The sequence below is a fragment of the Salvia miltiorrhiza genome, chromosome 1, assembly GCF_028751815.1.
Source record: "Salvia miltiorrhiza cultivar Shanhuang (shh) chromosome 1, IMPLAD_Smil_shh, whole genome shotgun sequence".
NCBI classification, from domain to species: domain Eukaryota; kingdom Viridiplantae; phylum Streptophyta; class Magnoliopsida; order Lamiales; family Lamiaceae; genus Salvia; species Salvia miltiorrhiza.
Window position 1 is genome coordinate 60505856 of NC_080387.1, and position 14366 is coordinate 60520221.

General features: G+C 32.5%; 1 protein-coding gene across 3 annotated transcripts; it reads left to right on the forward strand.

Annotated features, from left to right (window-relative positions):
* Positions 1 to 3907: 3907 nt before the first annotated feature.
* On the forward strand, positions 3908 to 8845 carry LOC131000406 (uncharacterized). Of its 3 annotated transcripts, none has more exons than XM_057926303.1 (4): positions 3915 to 4307; positions 6898 to 6959; positions 7056 to 7160; positions 8553 to 8845. In XM_057926303.1, the coding sequence occupies exons 1-4, from the start codon at positions 4082 to 4084 to the stop codon at positions 8685 to 8687; spliced, it is 528 nt and encodes a 175-aa protein (XP_057782286.1). In that variant the 5' UTR covers positions 3915 to 4081; the 3' UTR covers positions 8688 to 8845. The 3 variants fall into 3 exon arrangements, with proteins under 3 accessions (XP_057782278.1, XP_057782286.1, XP_057782297.1); XM_057926314.1 differs by having other exon boundaries at positions 3917 to 4307; positions 8587 to 8845; XM_057926295.1 differs by having other exon boundaries at positions 3908 to 4307; positions 7056 to 8845.
* Positions 8846 to 14366: the final 5521 nt, after the last annotated feature.

Here is a 14366-nt window from a genome sequence, read left to right on the forward strand (position 1 = left end):
ATGTAACAGTTATCTATTTTAAATGTTTAAAGTTTAATAGACAGAATGGTACAAGTGAAATCAGAGGATCGTATAAAATATAATGAGATTGACTAAAAGCCCATTAATTAGGATTTAAAAATCTATTATAAAAAGAAAAAGAAGTGGACTTATTATTAGTGTATGCTAAAGATAAGAGGTGCCTTCCAACTCCAAGCCCAGAATTCTAGGAAATGGCCTTGGGAACTTCCACCTATGGAATCTATTCACGTTTTTTTTTTTTTTTTGGCAATTCATTTGAAATATACGGTACTAGTATTATTTTTAATTAATATTTTTCACGGTATTATTTTATAGTCATTGATACTATTTCTTGGATAGTTCGACTTTTCCAGAGTTGGTGGTTTGAGTAAGGTGTTGTGTTGGTACAGTCTAGTGTAACTAATCTTTTATTTGCGGGTTGATATCGATCAGTTGATTTTGATGTAGACAGCTGCAATTAAGTAGTATTAAATTAATAATATTATTTTAATATTTCTCCCTCCGTCCCACTAATAAAGACACACTTTTTTTATTGGGTTGTCCCAATAATAAAGACACACCTCTAAATAAGAAAATAATTAGAGCTTAAGATACACTAATTAATTGCACCTTAATTAAGGTATAAATAAGACAAAAAAAAATCCTAATTAAACATATTTTATACACTCAGCCTCTCTCTCCCAGAATCAACCCCCTCTCTCTCTCAGCTCTCTCACCGCCGGCGCCGCCCTGACCGCAATGCTGCCCGACGAAGGTCGGCGGTATCCATCCCCATCTCTCTCTCTCTCGCCCGACGAAGACGCCGCCTCAGTGGTACAGCCACTGCCTGCTTCTTCTTCTCCGACCGAACAGTCGTCACCCATTCCCTTTTTTTCTCATTTCGTTCGTTCTCAGTGGCTTCGCTTCCTCCGACGGAATCATTTGCCTCATCTCCTTCGTTCTCTCCCCCTCGCCGGTGGACTAGGGTTTGCACGGCGGTGGATCTGGGGGCTAGGGTTTGCAGGCGCGTCAGATCTAGGGGCTAGGGTTTGTAGGTGCGCGGATCTATGAAGAGAAGGAGCAGCGGCGAAAGGAAAGGGGTTAGATTTTTGGGCGACAGATATGTGACTGTGAGTGTGTGTTTTGAGTGAGAGAGAGAGGGATAGTGGGAGAGGGGTTTGATTTTTGGGCGGCGAGCATAGGGAAGAAGAATTGTGGTCGACGGTGATGATCGTAGAATCTGTGACTTTTGAAACAGGCGTGCATTTGATTTTCTAGGTTTGAAAAAGGCGTGCATTTGACTTTTGAAACAGGCGTGCATAGCAGAGAGAATCGGCGGTGGTCGGCGGCGGCGGTGGTAATCGGAGAAGATGAGAGAGAGTTGAGAGTTAATAAAACCCCTTATCAATTCTTTAATTAAATACACTAATGATGCTAAACTACCTTACTTTAATCTTTGTGACCAAATGAAGTGTGTCTTCATTATTAGGACGGAGGGAGTATTTCAACTATTAATTAATTTCAATTATTTTTTATTATCTCTTGATTAATGATTAGGATGCATTAATTTTCAATTAACTTTTATTAACTCACACTTAGAGTTTATCAACTATTATTAAAATTTAATTTGAATTGATGCAACATGCATTCAAATGTACTATAAGTGTGTGTCTTTAGTTGCAGTTGGTGTAACTAATAAATGTGTACACAGTAATGTGGTAATGTTGTTAATGTAAGAAGCTAAAGATTTCATATTCAAGTATATGATTACGCGATCTTTAAAAATTATTTATTCTTTCATTGAAAAAAATATATAGTAAGGATATAATTGGTTGAATTGAAAAAAAAAAGGAATAGGTATGAAACAATACTTTCTCCGTTCTATTAAATTTTACCCATATTTATTTTCAGAGTATCATATTATATTTGTCATGTTTTCCTTTTAACTAATCACTTTATACTATATTAAATATGTGAGTCACTTACATTTACACTATAATCTTACTCTTCCAATTAATCATGCCAAAAAGAAATATGCAAAGTGTAATGAGAATTGGAGATTACTTTAAAAAAAAAATCAAGTACTTTTGGATTTATCTCTATTATATTCCCTCTATGTAGTACTCCCTCCGTCCCACAAATTTTGAGTCACTTTCCTTTTTCGATCATCCCACGAACCTTAAGTCACTTCTTTATATGGCAAAAATATCCCCTTTATTCATATTTTTATTTTTTCACCTACCACACTTAACACACTAAATACTATTTTCTTAATTCTCGTGCCGAAAAGAATTGACTCAAGATTCGCGGGACGGAATGAGTATTTGATATAAGATTTAAATCCAGAAAATGAGAGTCAAGAAACCCCAAGCATATATAATAAAATATACATAATAAAGATATCATTAGTTATCTTCTCAGGGAACATTCATTTTACTTTAATGTAAGATGTATGACTGAGTACCTTAGAATATCTCAAAATTTCAATCCGTTTAAGTAAACAAGGAATTGTCTTTGTTATTTTTATCTAGCAATATTAATCTTTTAAAGTAAATGTCCCTTAAAAAATATCATTAGTTGTGAGCTTAAATTCGAATATTTGACACGTTTGATAAATCTTATATGTCAAATGATATTATACAAACTTTTTGTCATACAAAAGGTCGAAAGAAATTTGATAGGGTAAATTTAAATACACATATTCTCCTATACATTTTGTTGTACCATATAACAGGATGGTGTAAGGAAGTACATATTTATTAATGATTGGGAGTAATTGCCAATTGAGCATCTAGCTCAAGCGTGCCTTGAATGCACAAGGTCGTGGCTTGTAAATTTTGAACTCATGTCCTTGTAGATACTAGGCGCATATTCAAACCAGCTTCAATTGAGTTGCTGATCTTACTTGCAGCTATTAGTAATATTTATGTGTTTCTTTGGACCATCTTGTTGTATGGTACAACAAGCTACGCATGAGATCATCTATTTTAAATAAAACTCAAATTTCTTGTTGTAACCTCTTATTTAAAATAATAATATAAAAATAATAATAATTTTAGTATCATATCCTTATAAACTTCAATTTTAAATTCCAATGGTACCATATTAAATCCCAAAATAGCAATAATCTGCATAGCCCCGTAAAATTTAGAGTGAATTTTTAAAATATTCAAATTGGGATAATTCTAATTAATAAAAGTATCTATTAATATAAATAATAAAAAAATAATCATATCTATTATTTTTATCCTTTTGATTCACAATTCAAAATGCTTTTAGTTGTTAATGAGAGTTTTTATGGGACAGAAGGAATATTATTTACCATTCAAAACATTGTTGATTGTGAATGAAAGGTTTTAGATTATCATTCACACTCTTGATTGTGAATACGAAGTCTTAGGCTATTATGCACAATCCGAAATAATTTTTATTGCGAATAAGAGTTGTTATGCTATAATTCACCACTCCGAATACTCATAATCACTTTTTTCTTTTTAGTACATGATCTCATATTTTTTTTAACCATTTATCCTTTCAAATATCCTTTATTTACAAAAAAAATACTCATTATTCAATCTCCAATATCATTTCATACAATGTAGGCACCCTGTTTTTAGTACGTAAAAGGCACCAATCATTTTATTAAAGCTCGTACCCAACCAAAGTGACATATTTTCAATGGACGAAGAGAATAAAATTTATTACTATTATTTTATTAATATTTTCAAATAATAGGTTATAATGATAAAATTAGGGGCTACATTTAGAATCACCCAACTTGAAAAGGTGAAATATTTTTGGAAGCCTTAATAACAAAATGAATTTCACTTATATGTAAAAGAAAATATCGCGGGCCCAAATTAGATGAAGCCCAGAGTGGAAAATATATAGGCCTCAACCATCATAATCGACTACCACAGTTCACCCATATTTTTATTTTTGTTTTAGCGAAATAGTTCACCCATTATATCACTTAATCTCCTTTTCTCTTTTCTCTTTTTTTGAGCAATAAAAACCGCTAAATTTTGCATAGAACACAATGGGAGAAATATAATTATCAACAGAAAATAGATATTCAAGCATGGCTTCTACTGGTATCGTGGTGTTACACAAGACCCTATTGCTTCCAATTTCGTCTCCTAAATGTTGCAAAAATCAGATTTCTCCACTCAAAACGTCCCAATTTCTTTCCTCAAATTCCCTTTCGGAGTTGAAGATGCAAATCCGAATTCCGTCCGTACACATCAAGCAGCTCAAGAATCACAGACTTCCAGTTATATCTGCTGCGCAATCCAATTTGTTCAAAGGTACTCTTTTCATCAAGTTAAAAAAAAAAAAGGTACCCTTTTGATTTTTGGTCCAGGAAAGTGAAAAAATTGCGTTTATTCATTGTTAGATTAAGCTTGATGCCTGATAAGTGATGCGAGAATTGACTGTTTCTATATTTTCTCTGTCAAAATAATTATTAAGATTTTGGGGCATGAGCTTGAGGTTATTATGTTATGCAATCTGAAGTTTTTGGCATTTTGAAGCAAAGTTGTGGGTAATTAATTGTTTTCTAATGACTAGTGTTTTGATGTGTGTTGGAAAAGGGTGCCTAAAATCTGAATTCTGGCTTCTGGAACTAAAATTATGACGAAAGTAATAAGGACGCAAGAGTGAAATCTGTATTCAAATACTTTTGAACAATGGGGAAAAACCATGGGACGGTGTTTTAGTTACATATTGCAATATTTTGCAATAAGCGATAGTGGAAATCATGTAGTGAGAGAAAATGAGAAATTGTCTAGTAAGAGAGAAGAGCAATCTTATCACAGTCACATGTGCAGATTCAGAATGATTATAGTTATAGCTAACCACACTTGTAAACTAACGAGCCGGCATGTGAAATGCCAGTCGGCTGGAATAGATTTCATTCCTCTCTTAAGTTGGAACTGGTGAACATCATAAGGTATCAGCAAGCTGAAGCTTCATAGGAACATGTCGGGTGATACGAAACCTTTGGACATGTTGGGTGATACGAAACCAAGTGTATGGTAGCTTTATTGTCACACAACAAATTGATGGGAGTATGAAGATCTGGAAGTATCGTGCGTCCGCAGAAGATTTGGATATAGATGATGTCTGGCCGAGTTAGGTTCAAATAGAGTAGTCGACTTACTAATTGGCGATACCAATCTGATTCCTGAATGAGAAGCCTATTGTAGACCCTTAAGCAATGGGATAGAAGCATCCTGTTAATCCAGCATCTTGCAGCAGGTGTAGAATGTATCACTGATTAAGATAAATCTCTTCTTGGTTGCAATTTATCTCTAAGCCTAAGAAATATTTTGCATCACCAAAAGCTTTGACTCTCAGTTCAGAATTCCATTCTGGCTGGGGGTGCTTGCTTTGACCCATATACACTCTGTTTTAATTCAGTAAACCTGCTCTGGCTTTTGCTTAGTCGTAACGCTCTGGTGAAAGCATATAAATGTAATCCTGTATAAATCGATGAAGAAAAGTATTATTATACTATTGCTGCAAATAACATTCGCATCAGCAAGACCAATGAAAAGTCTTACTGTCCCACGTTTAGCAACAGATGAGTAACTATTGGTGTAATGACAAAGTATGATGTCCCTTTGAACTAGACACGTGTTCTACCTGCCCACAGCCCCATCAGGTTTTAGTTTAATCCCAAAGGTAAGTTTCATCGGCCTCAAGGGCAGCCAACTCCTGAATCATATCATAGCACAAATCCATTTATCACACTGACTAGCTGGGAAGTATGTGGATCCTATAAACTGGAGACATTGGTTAGAAACGTAACATTATTACATTTTATAGCGTGATTCCATTCTAATCCAATAATCAGATGATTTTGTCCCATTACACTGATATCATTTAGTAAAGAGACTTAGAGTCACATTATGTGAGATCAGTGATGGTACAGAGTAATATTTTTTTGACTTAATTGCTTATTGTATCAGCTTTTTAATTCTGTGACTTATCATTATATCCTCTCTACAAAGATTTAGATGGCTTATTTTATTTGTATACATAATGAAATCCTGCATATCGAATAACATTATAAATGTATGGTTTGCAAGATGAACAAATTCATTTCATTTAATCTCTGGCAGATCCAACTTTGTATCATGCCTAACATTATTAAAACTGAAGGTTTAAAGAGGCTGTATGGTGCTCAAGATTTTGTTCTCATTTATAGAATTCATTTATGATGTCATGAACAGTATTAATCCTTTTCTTTCGTTGTTTAAATCCAAAAAACTGAGGAAAGATACTTTAATCCTTTGTACTAACATTTTTGGGTTGACGAGACATAAATTTTCAAAAATTGCGTGACTGTGGACTAGAACCTAAGACCTTTGGCCTTAGACAATAACCACTCTACCACTAGATGTCTAGACCAACACACGCACGTCTTTTGTAAAATTTCTAATCTAATCTTGTGGTCCCCAAAACACTATCTTGAGTAAAAGCATTCCTCAAAAATGGATTAAAAAAAGCTTCAAAGACTGGTGTACCACCGAGGGCTTCATAGATCCAAATGAAGACAAAGTAGAAAGAACGAGAGAGTTGGAGGAATATGATCTTCGAAATTAACTTTTTTTATTCAATTTTAACTTGTCTTTCCATTACATAGTGATTCTATAAAAGGAATTATGATTGTAATTTCATCTACCTAGTTCAAAGAGATTCTACTTGCAGCAAAATAGGAATTAAAAACTTCATTCACTTAAATTGAGGCCACTGATTGAGCGTGATTCTTGCATTTTTTTGCAGTAATATTGGCACCCTACGAATGCATTACTTTCATCATTCAACTATCCGTAGCTTAGTTGTGATTTGCTTAGGCCTTTTGAATTTTTATTTGCATATACTCTCCTGTAGCTATTCTAACCATATGGAAGGTTGGCAAGGATGGTGTTGAAGCAGGAACTAGCTTCGTGCCAGTAAGTATTATCAATAAGGTGTCTCGTTACTGTCGGACATTGACATTAATTTATCGATTCCAACAATCAACCTATCTTTTTGATTCCTTTTGCAAGGCTGCTGTTCCAAGACCATTAGCAAGGCTTTCAGTGACTGCTGTTGCAGTCACGTTGGTGCTCTTTGTGCTGAAGTCGTTCATCTCTACAGCCGTTTTTGCACTGGTACATTCTTACGCCCTATTTTTCATACTTGAAGATGCAAAAACCAAATTCAAGATTGCACCAAATCTGCCTTCTACTTATCCTTTAATGCCTTGTAAAATTTTCATTGCTTATGTTGGTTTTGAACTTTTAATAGCTATTACAGTGTGAATTCCCTTTGCCATCATAGCATTCATGGTCGTTGCTCGAATAAACTTCATAGTGTACAATGAAAAGTCCAATCCTTGAATCTCTGAAATTTTATACGTGGAAGTGGCTTTCTTATCATTCGATGAGCATCTTGTATTTCTTGGTTTAGTGAATAACACGCTCTAGTTGCATTTCATCCATGTCATAACCAGAAAAGCTAATCAAACAATTAGATTTATTTAAAGCCCAGGCTTCTTTGGGAAAGACACTACAAATGGAAATGAATTGCTTCTTTGCTCTTAGAGTCCGGTAATTGTGTTTTACAACATGGGATATGGAACAAAATGGATGTCACTACATCTGAATATGGCATGCAATGCTTCTGCAATGAAAAGAATCAAGAATGTATCTTCAATAAATGTGAGTCAATGTAACAAAAATATGGTTACACAGTGGCAAGAAGGGTTAATAATAATACAACATGGTGTTGGCCAAGCATTAAGGGGTTAATGCCTAAGGCCAAAGGTCTTGGGTTCGAGTCCCCTGTGGCACGACCTTTTAATTTCTTTATTTAATATTGTAAATTTATCAAAAATAAATAAATAATAATACAATATCAATAAGAAGATTCTTGTAGGCAAAGGATTTTAGTCTTTAGAAGGAACGATGGAGATGGAAATCTATATAAAGTGAATTTTCATTAGAAATATGTGATAGAACGGAGTACGTGAGTTTGAGAGGAGCGAGAAGAAAAGGTTATAGAAGAGATTGATGCCATCTTTTTATATGCAGTAACTTAGCAGAATCCAGCTAGAGTGAAAAGAGTCAGTAGTTCGCCTTCTCCAAATTATCATTAATAGTATATTTACAATTAAATTATGTGTACTTTTAAGTTTTTTGGTTAGTTTCTAGATAAATAGTTTATGGGTGAATTCATTAACGAATTTAGCATAATCTCTTATCTAACTGACAATTACAACATGACTTTTAGAACATTGCAATTTTACCACAACCTTTCAATTTTTTGAATTATAGCATTCTGCTTTTTGTGAGATGTGAAGTGCACACATACACTCCATTGTCTTCACTAACATGTCGAGTCAAATGACGTCGAAAAAATTGAAAGATTGGGGTTAAATTGCAATGTTTTAAAGACATGCTGCATTAATTTGGTGAAACCGTGAAAGGTTGTGTTAAATTCGGCAATTAACCCTTATCTTATTTAATGTGACATACAAGAGAATTTGTAATGTTGATGTGCAGGCTGTGATGGGGCTATGTTATTTTACATTTATAGCCTTGAACAAAGATGAAGCCCCAAAAGGAGGTGGAGGAGAAACCGCTTCTGTAGACGACAGTCTTGAAGAAGCCAGAAAAATTATGGAAAAATACAAATAAATAGGTTCAACTCCTTCTTCCTCTCTCCTCTTTTTTTTTTTAATGTCGATATGTCTTCAAATGTAAATACTAGCATTTTTGACAATATATTGTTCTTGTTTCTCAACAGTATTTCAGCAAAAATCCTCTTCAAGAAATAAAATTAATTTGATCTGACAGTAGTTTTGTTGAATAAATTCCAGTAGCTTTGGTTTGGTGTAGAAATAAGTTATGCATTGAACATGAAATTCATATGGTTGTCTGTATTTTTGTTGAAAATTGTTTTATCTTTTTAATGTCGAGGATTATGAGATATCCATTATGGTGTTTGCCGTTGGGTGATGATTTTTAGTACGTAACACTTTAAAATTCAATTAGTTATTTTTCATCTCATGTTGTGGGAGAATATAAAACTTTCTGTGGCTTGGACACCTTTCATGTCACATAAGACAAGATTGGCGGTTTGTTATCGTATTTCAGTACTTACTTACCATACCATAGAGGAAAACACAAATATGAATGTGTTGGGTTCCCTCTCATAATAATAATAATTAGTTGCAGTTTAACGAGATTAAAATACCATAATGAAATTTGAAATGCCAAAAAAAAAAAAAAATGCTTGTAGAAACTTGTGAAATCAAATGCTCAGAGTGTCCCTTGCACTCTTTGACCGAATGTTTTTTTTTTTTTTTGTGGTAAATGTGGTCTATTTATTTGCAATCCATGGTTAAAACAAGAATCCGGGTTCTTCCCATACATACGACATAGGAAACTCAACAGACACTCTAGCTAATTTGTGAGTAGCTGAAATACTCTCGCAATAAACATGCTTGATTCTAAAGTTTTGACCGAGTGCATAAATATCAACAAAATGGTAAAATTGGGAGGGAAATGGTACATCCTCAAATTATCATCGCTCAATTCTTCAAATCTTGAAATTTTGGGCCTTTGTGGGATTTGCATGCAATCATGCATTGTTTATGTTAAACAAAGTCGGGTTCTCGACATTTAAAGAGTGGCTCGTGTCATTTCTAAGATTCCAACACACTTAAAATTTGTAACCTATATTATGTTAATTTTTAAATGGTGAAATTATCTAAACGTATGGATCACAAATACTGTAATTTGTAACCTATATTATGTTAATTTAATGAACATTTATTTCTTCCCCTAAATGAAAAGAACTATATGTGTTGTTGTTGTTATTGTTTTTTTTTTTTTTTGAGGAGGAGGGGGAGCGGTGGGGTTTGAACCCTCGTAGACAGGAGTTCGCACCGCTTGGTATCCCCTTGAAGACAAATAACTATATATGTTTATTAACATTTAATAACAAACAGATCCTAGGTTAATCTTGCAAGGAAAATGATCGAGAATTGTAATGTTCGAGCTTTTAATATATTTTCGGTTGAGTTGCTTTGAAATTTATTTAGGGTTAATTGTTAAAACCACTAACATTTATGAAAATATCCCAACGTAAATATTATTGTAAAAAAAATACCCAGTATTTAAAAATAAATTATTTTTGGGCCACGAAAATATCCCAACATAAATATTATTGTAAAAAAGTATCCAATATTTAAAAATAAATAATATTTGTGTTCCAAAAATAATTTCTGACGCCTAAAAAGTAATGTGTTTCACCTGAGTGCGCACGTGAAATGTGCCATATCTGATGTGCATATATAAGAGCATTCGCATCAATGTAGCTCATTGCCTGGCTCGAGTCGGCCTTTGCGATGAGCCGACTGATGCGGCATACGGGGGCTCAAGGCGAGGCTCACCCCAACGAGCCAGGCTCAAGCGTTTATGTGTGGCACGTGCAATGCATTGAAAAAAAATTGACAAAATAGGGCAACAGCTCTTTTACGTCTCTTTAACCAATTTTTTTTTTTAAATTCATCTATAAATAACTATTTCTACATCATTTCCTCTCAATTTCTTTCATCCATTCCTTACAAATTCTCCAATTCACAAAAAGGGGGCAACGACTCTTTAACGATTTTTTTAATTGATGTATTTTTCTTATTTATGTTTGTTGATGTAATTTCATTTTATTTCAATTATTGTAATTTTTTAATTGAAAGTAAATCAAAACTCAAAAATTCGAAACTAATTCATATGAGTCATAATGATGAGTCAAATCAATGTTGCAGTTAGTTTATAAGTGGACCCGAAGCATGGTTAGGCCAACTAGAGACCTAACCAATATTATGTGGAAGTCACATAATTTCTACGGTTGATTCGTAACCCTGTTGGATGAATTCGTGGTCCTGAGTTAGAATTCCAAAGGTAACAAAAATTTATTTTTCACAATTTATACCTTTATACAACGAATTCATACATGTTCCACATAAAATTCATACATTAAAAATTATTTTTATTTTTATTTTAAGAAGTGTTTTCACGATATATAGTCCATCCCTATTTAGAAAATCAAAATTAAATGTGTAAATCTATCTAATGTCACATACACGCTTCGGTGAGATATGTCATTTGCCGGGCTCTGCAAATAATTTTTTAGGCACAAAAGTTATTTTTTGAAAATTAGATATCTTTTGTAATTATATTTATATTGAAATATTATCGTTAATTCGTGAGAACGTTGAGGTAATAAATGATCTTTAATTATTTATCCAATTTAAAATAATGGAAGTAAGCGTGCGGCGGATATATCTAGTAATGATGCTATAAGTGATGTATGTAAATTTTAGTTGTTGCACTTGCATTTATCAATGTTTTTTACCCACAGTAAATGATGCTATGAGCGATTACTGTGATGTACTCTTATGTTAATTTCAGTTGTTGCCCTTTTTAATGTTTTACCCACCACCACCAAGTTTTATTGTCAAAAAGTGTGGTGCCCTTCTAGTTTCGCATCCTTTTCAAAATATCTAAAAATGAAATTAATTAATGCTTAATTGTACAATGGGAAAAAAAGAAAAAAGAAAAAGACATGGCATGCCTTCAAATCATTTTTATATCTCATGTCAGAAATCAGATTTAAGAAAAAAAAATGAACTAGTAAGTGGGAATGGATTATCTTTTTTATATGTCGTAAAGTTGTTAAAACCGCATCATACCTTCGCATGCTTCTTGTTTTGAACTTTTTTTCCAGCCAATTATTTATAGTATAAGTACAAACAGAATTGCATTTGTAGTTTGAATTTTTTATGTTATAAAAGACATTGAATCCGATCTTAACTGCCTGCCAACTTCCATGTACACAAATGCTTGGTAGAGTTGAAAATTAAATCAAAACATGCGATGTTTGATTCAATATTAATCTATAAATTCAGAACTCGATTTAATAAAAATAAGTTTTAGCTAATGTCAAAATCGGAAGTAGATCTTATACTAATGCAGGTTTTAGTAATCAATTTGGACTATTAATATTTTCATCATTTATAGCTATCATAAAAAGAAGTATTATTTTATATACATATAAAAATTGTTTCAGAAAATATTATTTTACTACTCCCTCCGTCCCACGAATCTTGACACGTTTGGTTTCGGCACGAGAATTAAGGAGTTGTAAATTAATGTTTTAAAGTGTGTAGTTAATAAAGTATAAAAGTGATAAAGTAGGAGAGAGAATGTAATAATTATTAACTTATTTGTAAATGTGTCAAGATTCGTGGGACGACCCAAAAATGAATACGTGTCAAGATTCATGGGACAGAGGGAGTAATATATAATAAGTACATGTTTTTTCATGATAACAATAATAATAATAATTCATTTTAACAACTTATTAAATGATTGAGAAGATTAATGATTCAAATTGATTGATTCATGCACTAGGGACGGTTCATACAAGAATTCATCTATGTCGAAATTTTAGTTAAATAACACAAAATTTGTATAAGACCATTTTGATTGTGAGACGGATTAAAATTCGAATCTGAATTCATATTCAACTTAAATATAACTTTGAATTCAAAATTTAATACTATCTCTTATCAGAATACAATCTCACGCAAGATTTCGTTATAAAATAGTACTTGCTTAGATTCAAATTATTTTATTTGAGCCCCGGACTTATGACTAAGCGATAATTCTAATCTTCATGGTGGGTGATGGATCCGTCGGGATTCAACTCTCATTTCCACTCCTTCAATTTATATTTAGAAAATAAATAAATCTCTAATGTATATTTAAAGAAAGATTGTTTAAAGTTGATAAGGTTGACTATCAAATAAATTCGAAGTTTGATAAAATAGGAAACAGCTTTTAAAAGAAATGTTCTTCGACTTGGTTAAATTATTTACACCATGTGCGTGCAGAACACTATTCACCTGCAATTCAATAGTAGCTGTTGCAACCTATTATTATTATTAGTATTATTTTAAAAAATAGTAGTAGTACTATATAAAACTCAAACGGGACGGGACCCCTACCACAAAAAGATGCTAGAAACCAAAATTTAATGGGGTAATAATAAGTTCAGATCTCGTTCTCAAAATGTCATTGCATTAAATTAAATTTTAGAAGTACTCGAAATTAAATTATGAGATTTCCCATTATTTCTCTAAAAGCGCAACGATAAAAAGCAAGCAAATATTGCGACATTTGGGTCATTGAAAAGAGATTTGGTGAATAATATTTAGGCCGTTTAGTAAAATTTTCATTGAAAAATGATATATAAGAAAATATGAGAAAATAATTTTTTTTTTATCATATATTTATTAGAGATGAAAAGATGAGAAAATGTTGAAAAATATTTTCACACCCCTACCCTATAATCAAATTATCCAACATTGAAGAAAAAAGAGCGAAAAATAGCTGTCCGAGAAAATATTTCACCCTGCCCGAATTTTTTTTTTTTCCATCATAATAAATATGTAAAAATAATAAAAAATTGATGAAAATATATTGTTTCTCTCATTTTTCATCAAAATAAACAGAGCCTTATTGATTTGCTCAAATAATAAATTAATTTCAGTTGTTAAAACTATAATAAAGTCTCTTGCCCAAATGAACAACTATGGGAGAAAGAGAGTAAGAGGGAGAAGTTGTCCTCAAAATGGACAACTAAAAATGTATCTTAAATCCTCTCAAAAAAAAAAATGTATCTTAAACTATTGAAAAGTGAAATAAAAAGATTAATTACATATAAATAGAGAGATTAAATTAAATTTAAATTTTTAGTTAATAGTAGTATTATTTTTGTTAATTAATACATAAATTTTAAATTCTTAGAAATTTGACATGAATTAAAATTCTGGCCACACGTGGGTATCGAAATTTTATTACTTCATCCATCCACGAAATGAGTACCCATTTGTGGACGGCACGAGTTTTAAGAAGATGGAGTGTAGTGTGAATAGTTTAAGGGGCCCATTTTTTTAGTGTATTAATCAAATAGATGTGTGGGGTTACTGGGGTACACTTGCCAAAAAGAGAAATTGGTACTCATTTCGTGAACCGAGGGAGTATATGATTTCAGTTCAAATTGCAATTTAGGGCGTGTTCTCTTCAGTTGATAAATTTATCATGAGAAAATATGAGATAACAAAAAAATCTTCTCTTAAATTCCTTCTTTTTAACCCCCCCCCCCCCCCCTCCCCCCATTTTTTCTAAAAAAAGAGAGCTCTATACCATTTCTTATCCCTCATTTTCACTTCAAAGACAAATAATTATTTCACACCAAAAATGGAGGGATAATATTATTCCTCCTTGAATTTAAATAGGAGGAATGAT

What these genes read in the sequence shown, in the direction of transcription:
- LOC131000406 (XM_057926295.1), top strand. Translation starts at nt 4,082, where the DNA reads ATGGCTTCTACTGGTATCGTGGTGTTACACAAGACCCTATTGCTTCCA. An exon ending in GCAATCCAATTTGTTCAAAG is followed by an intron (nt 4,308 to 6,897) that starts GTACTCTTTTCA and finishes ACTCTCCTGTAG; the next exon opens with CTATTCTAACCATATGGAAG. An exon ending in CAGGAACTAGCTTCGTGCCA is followed by an intron (nt 6,960 to 7,055) that starts GTAAGTATTATC and finishes TCCTTTTGCAAG; the next exon opens with GCTGCTGTTCCAAGACCATT.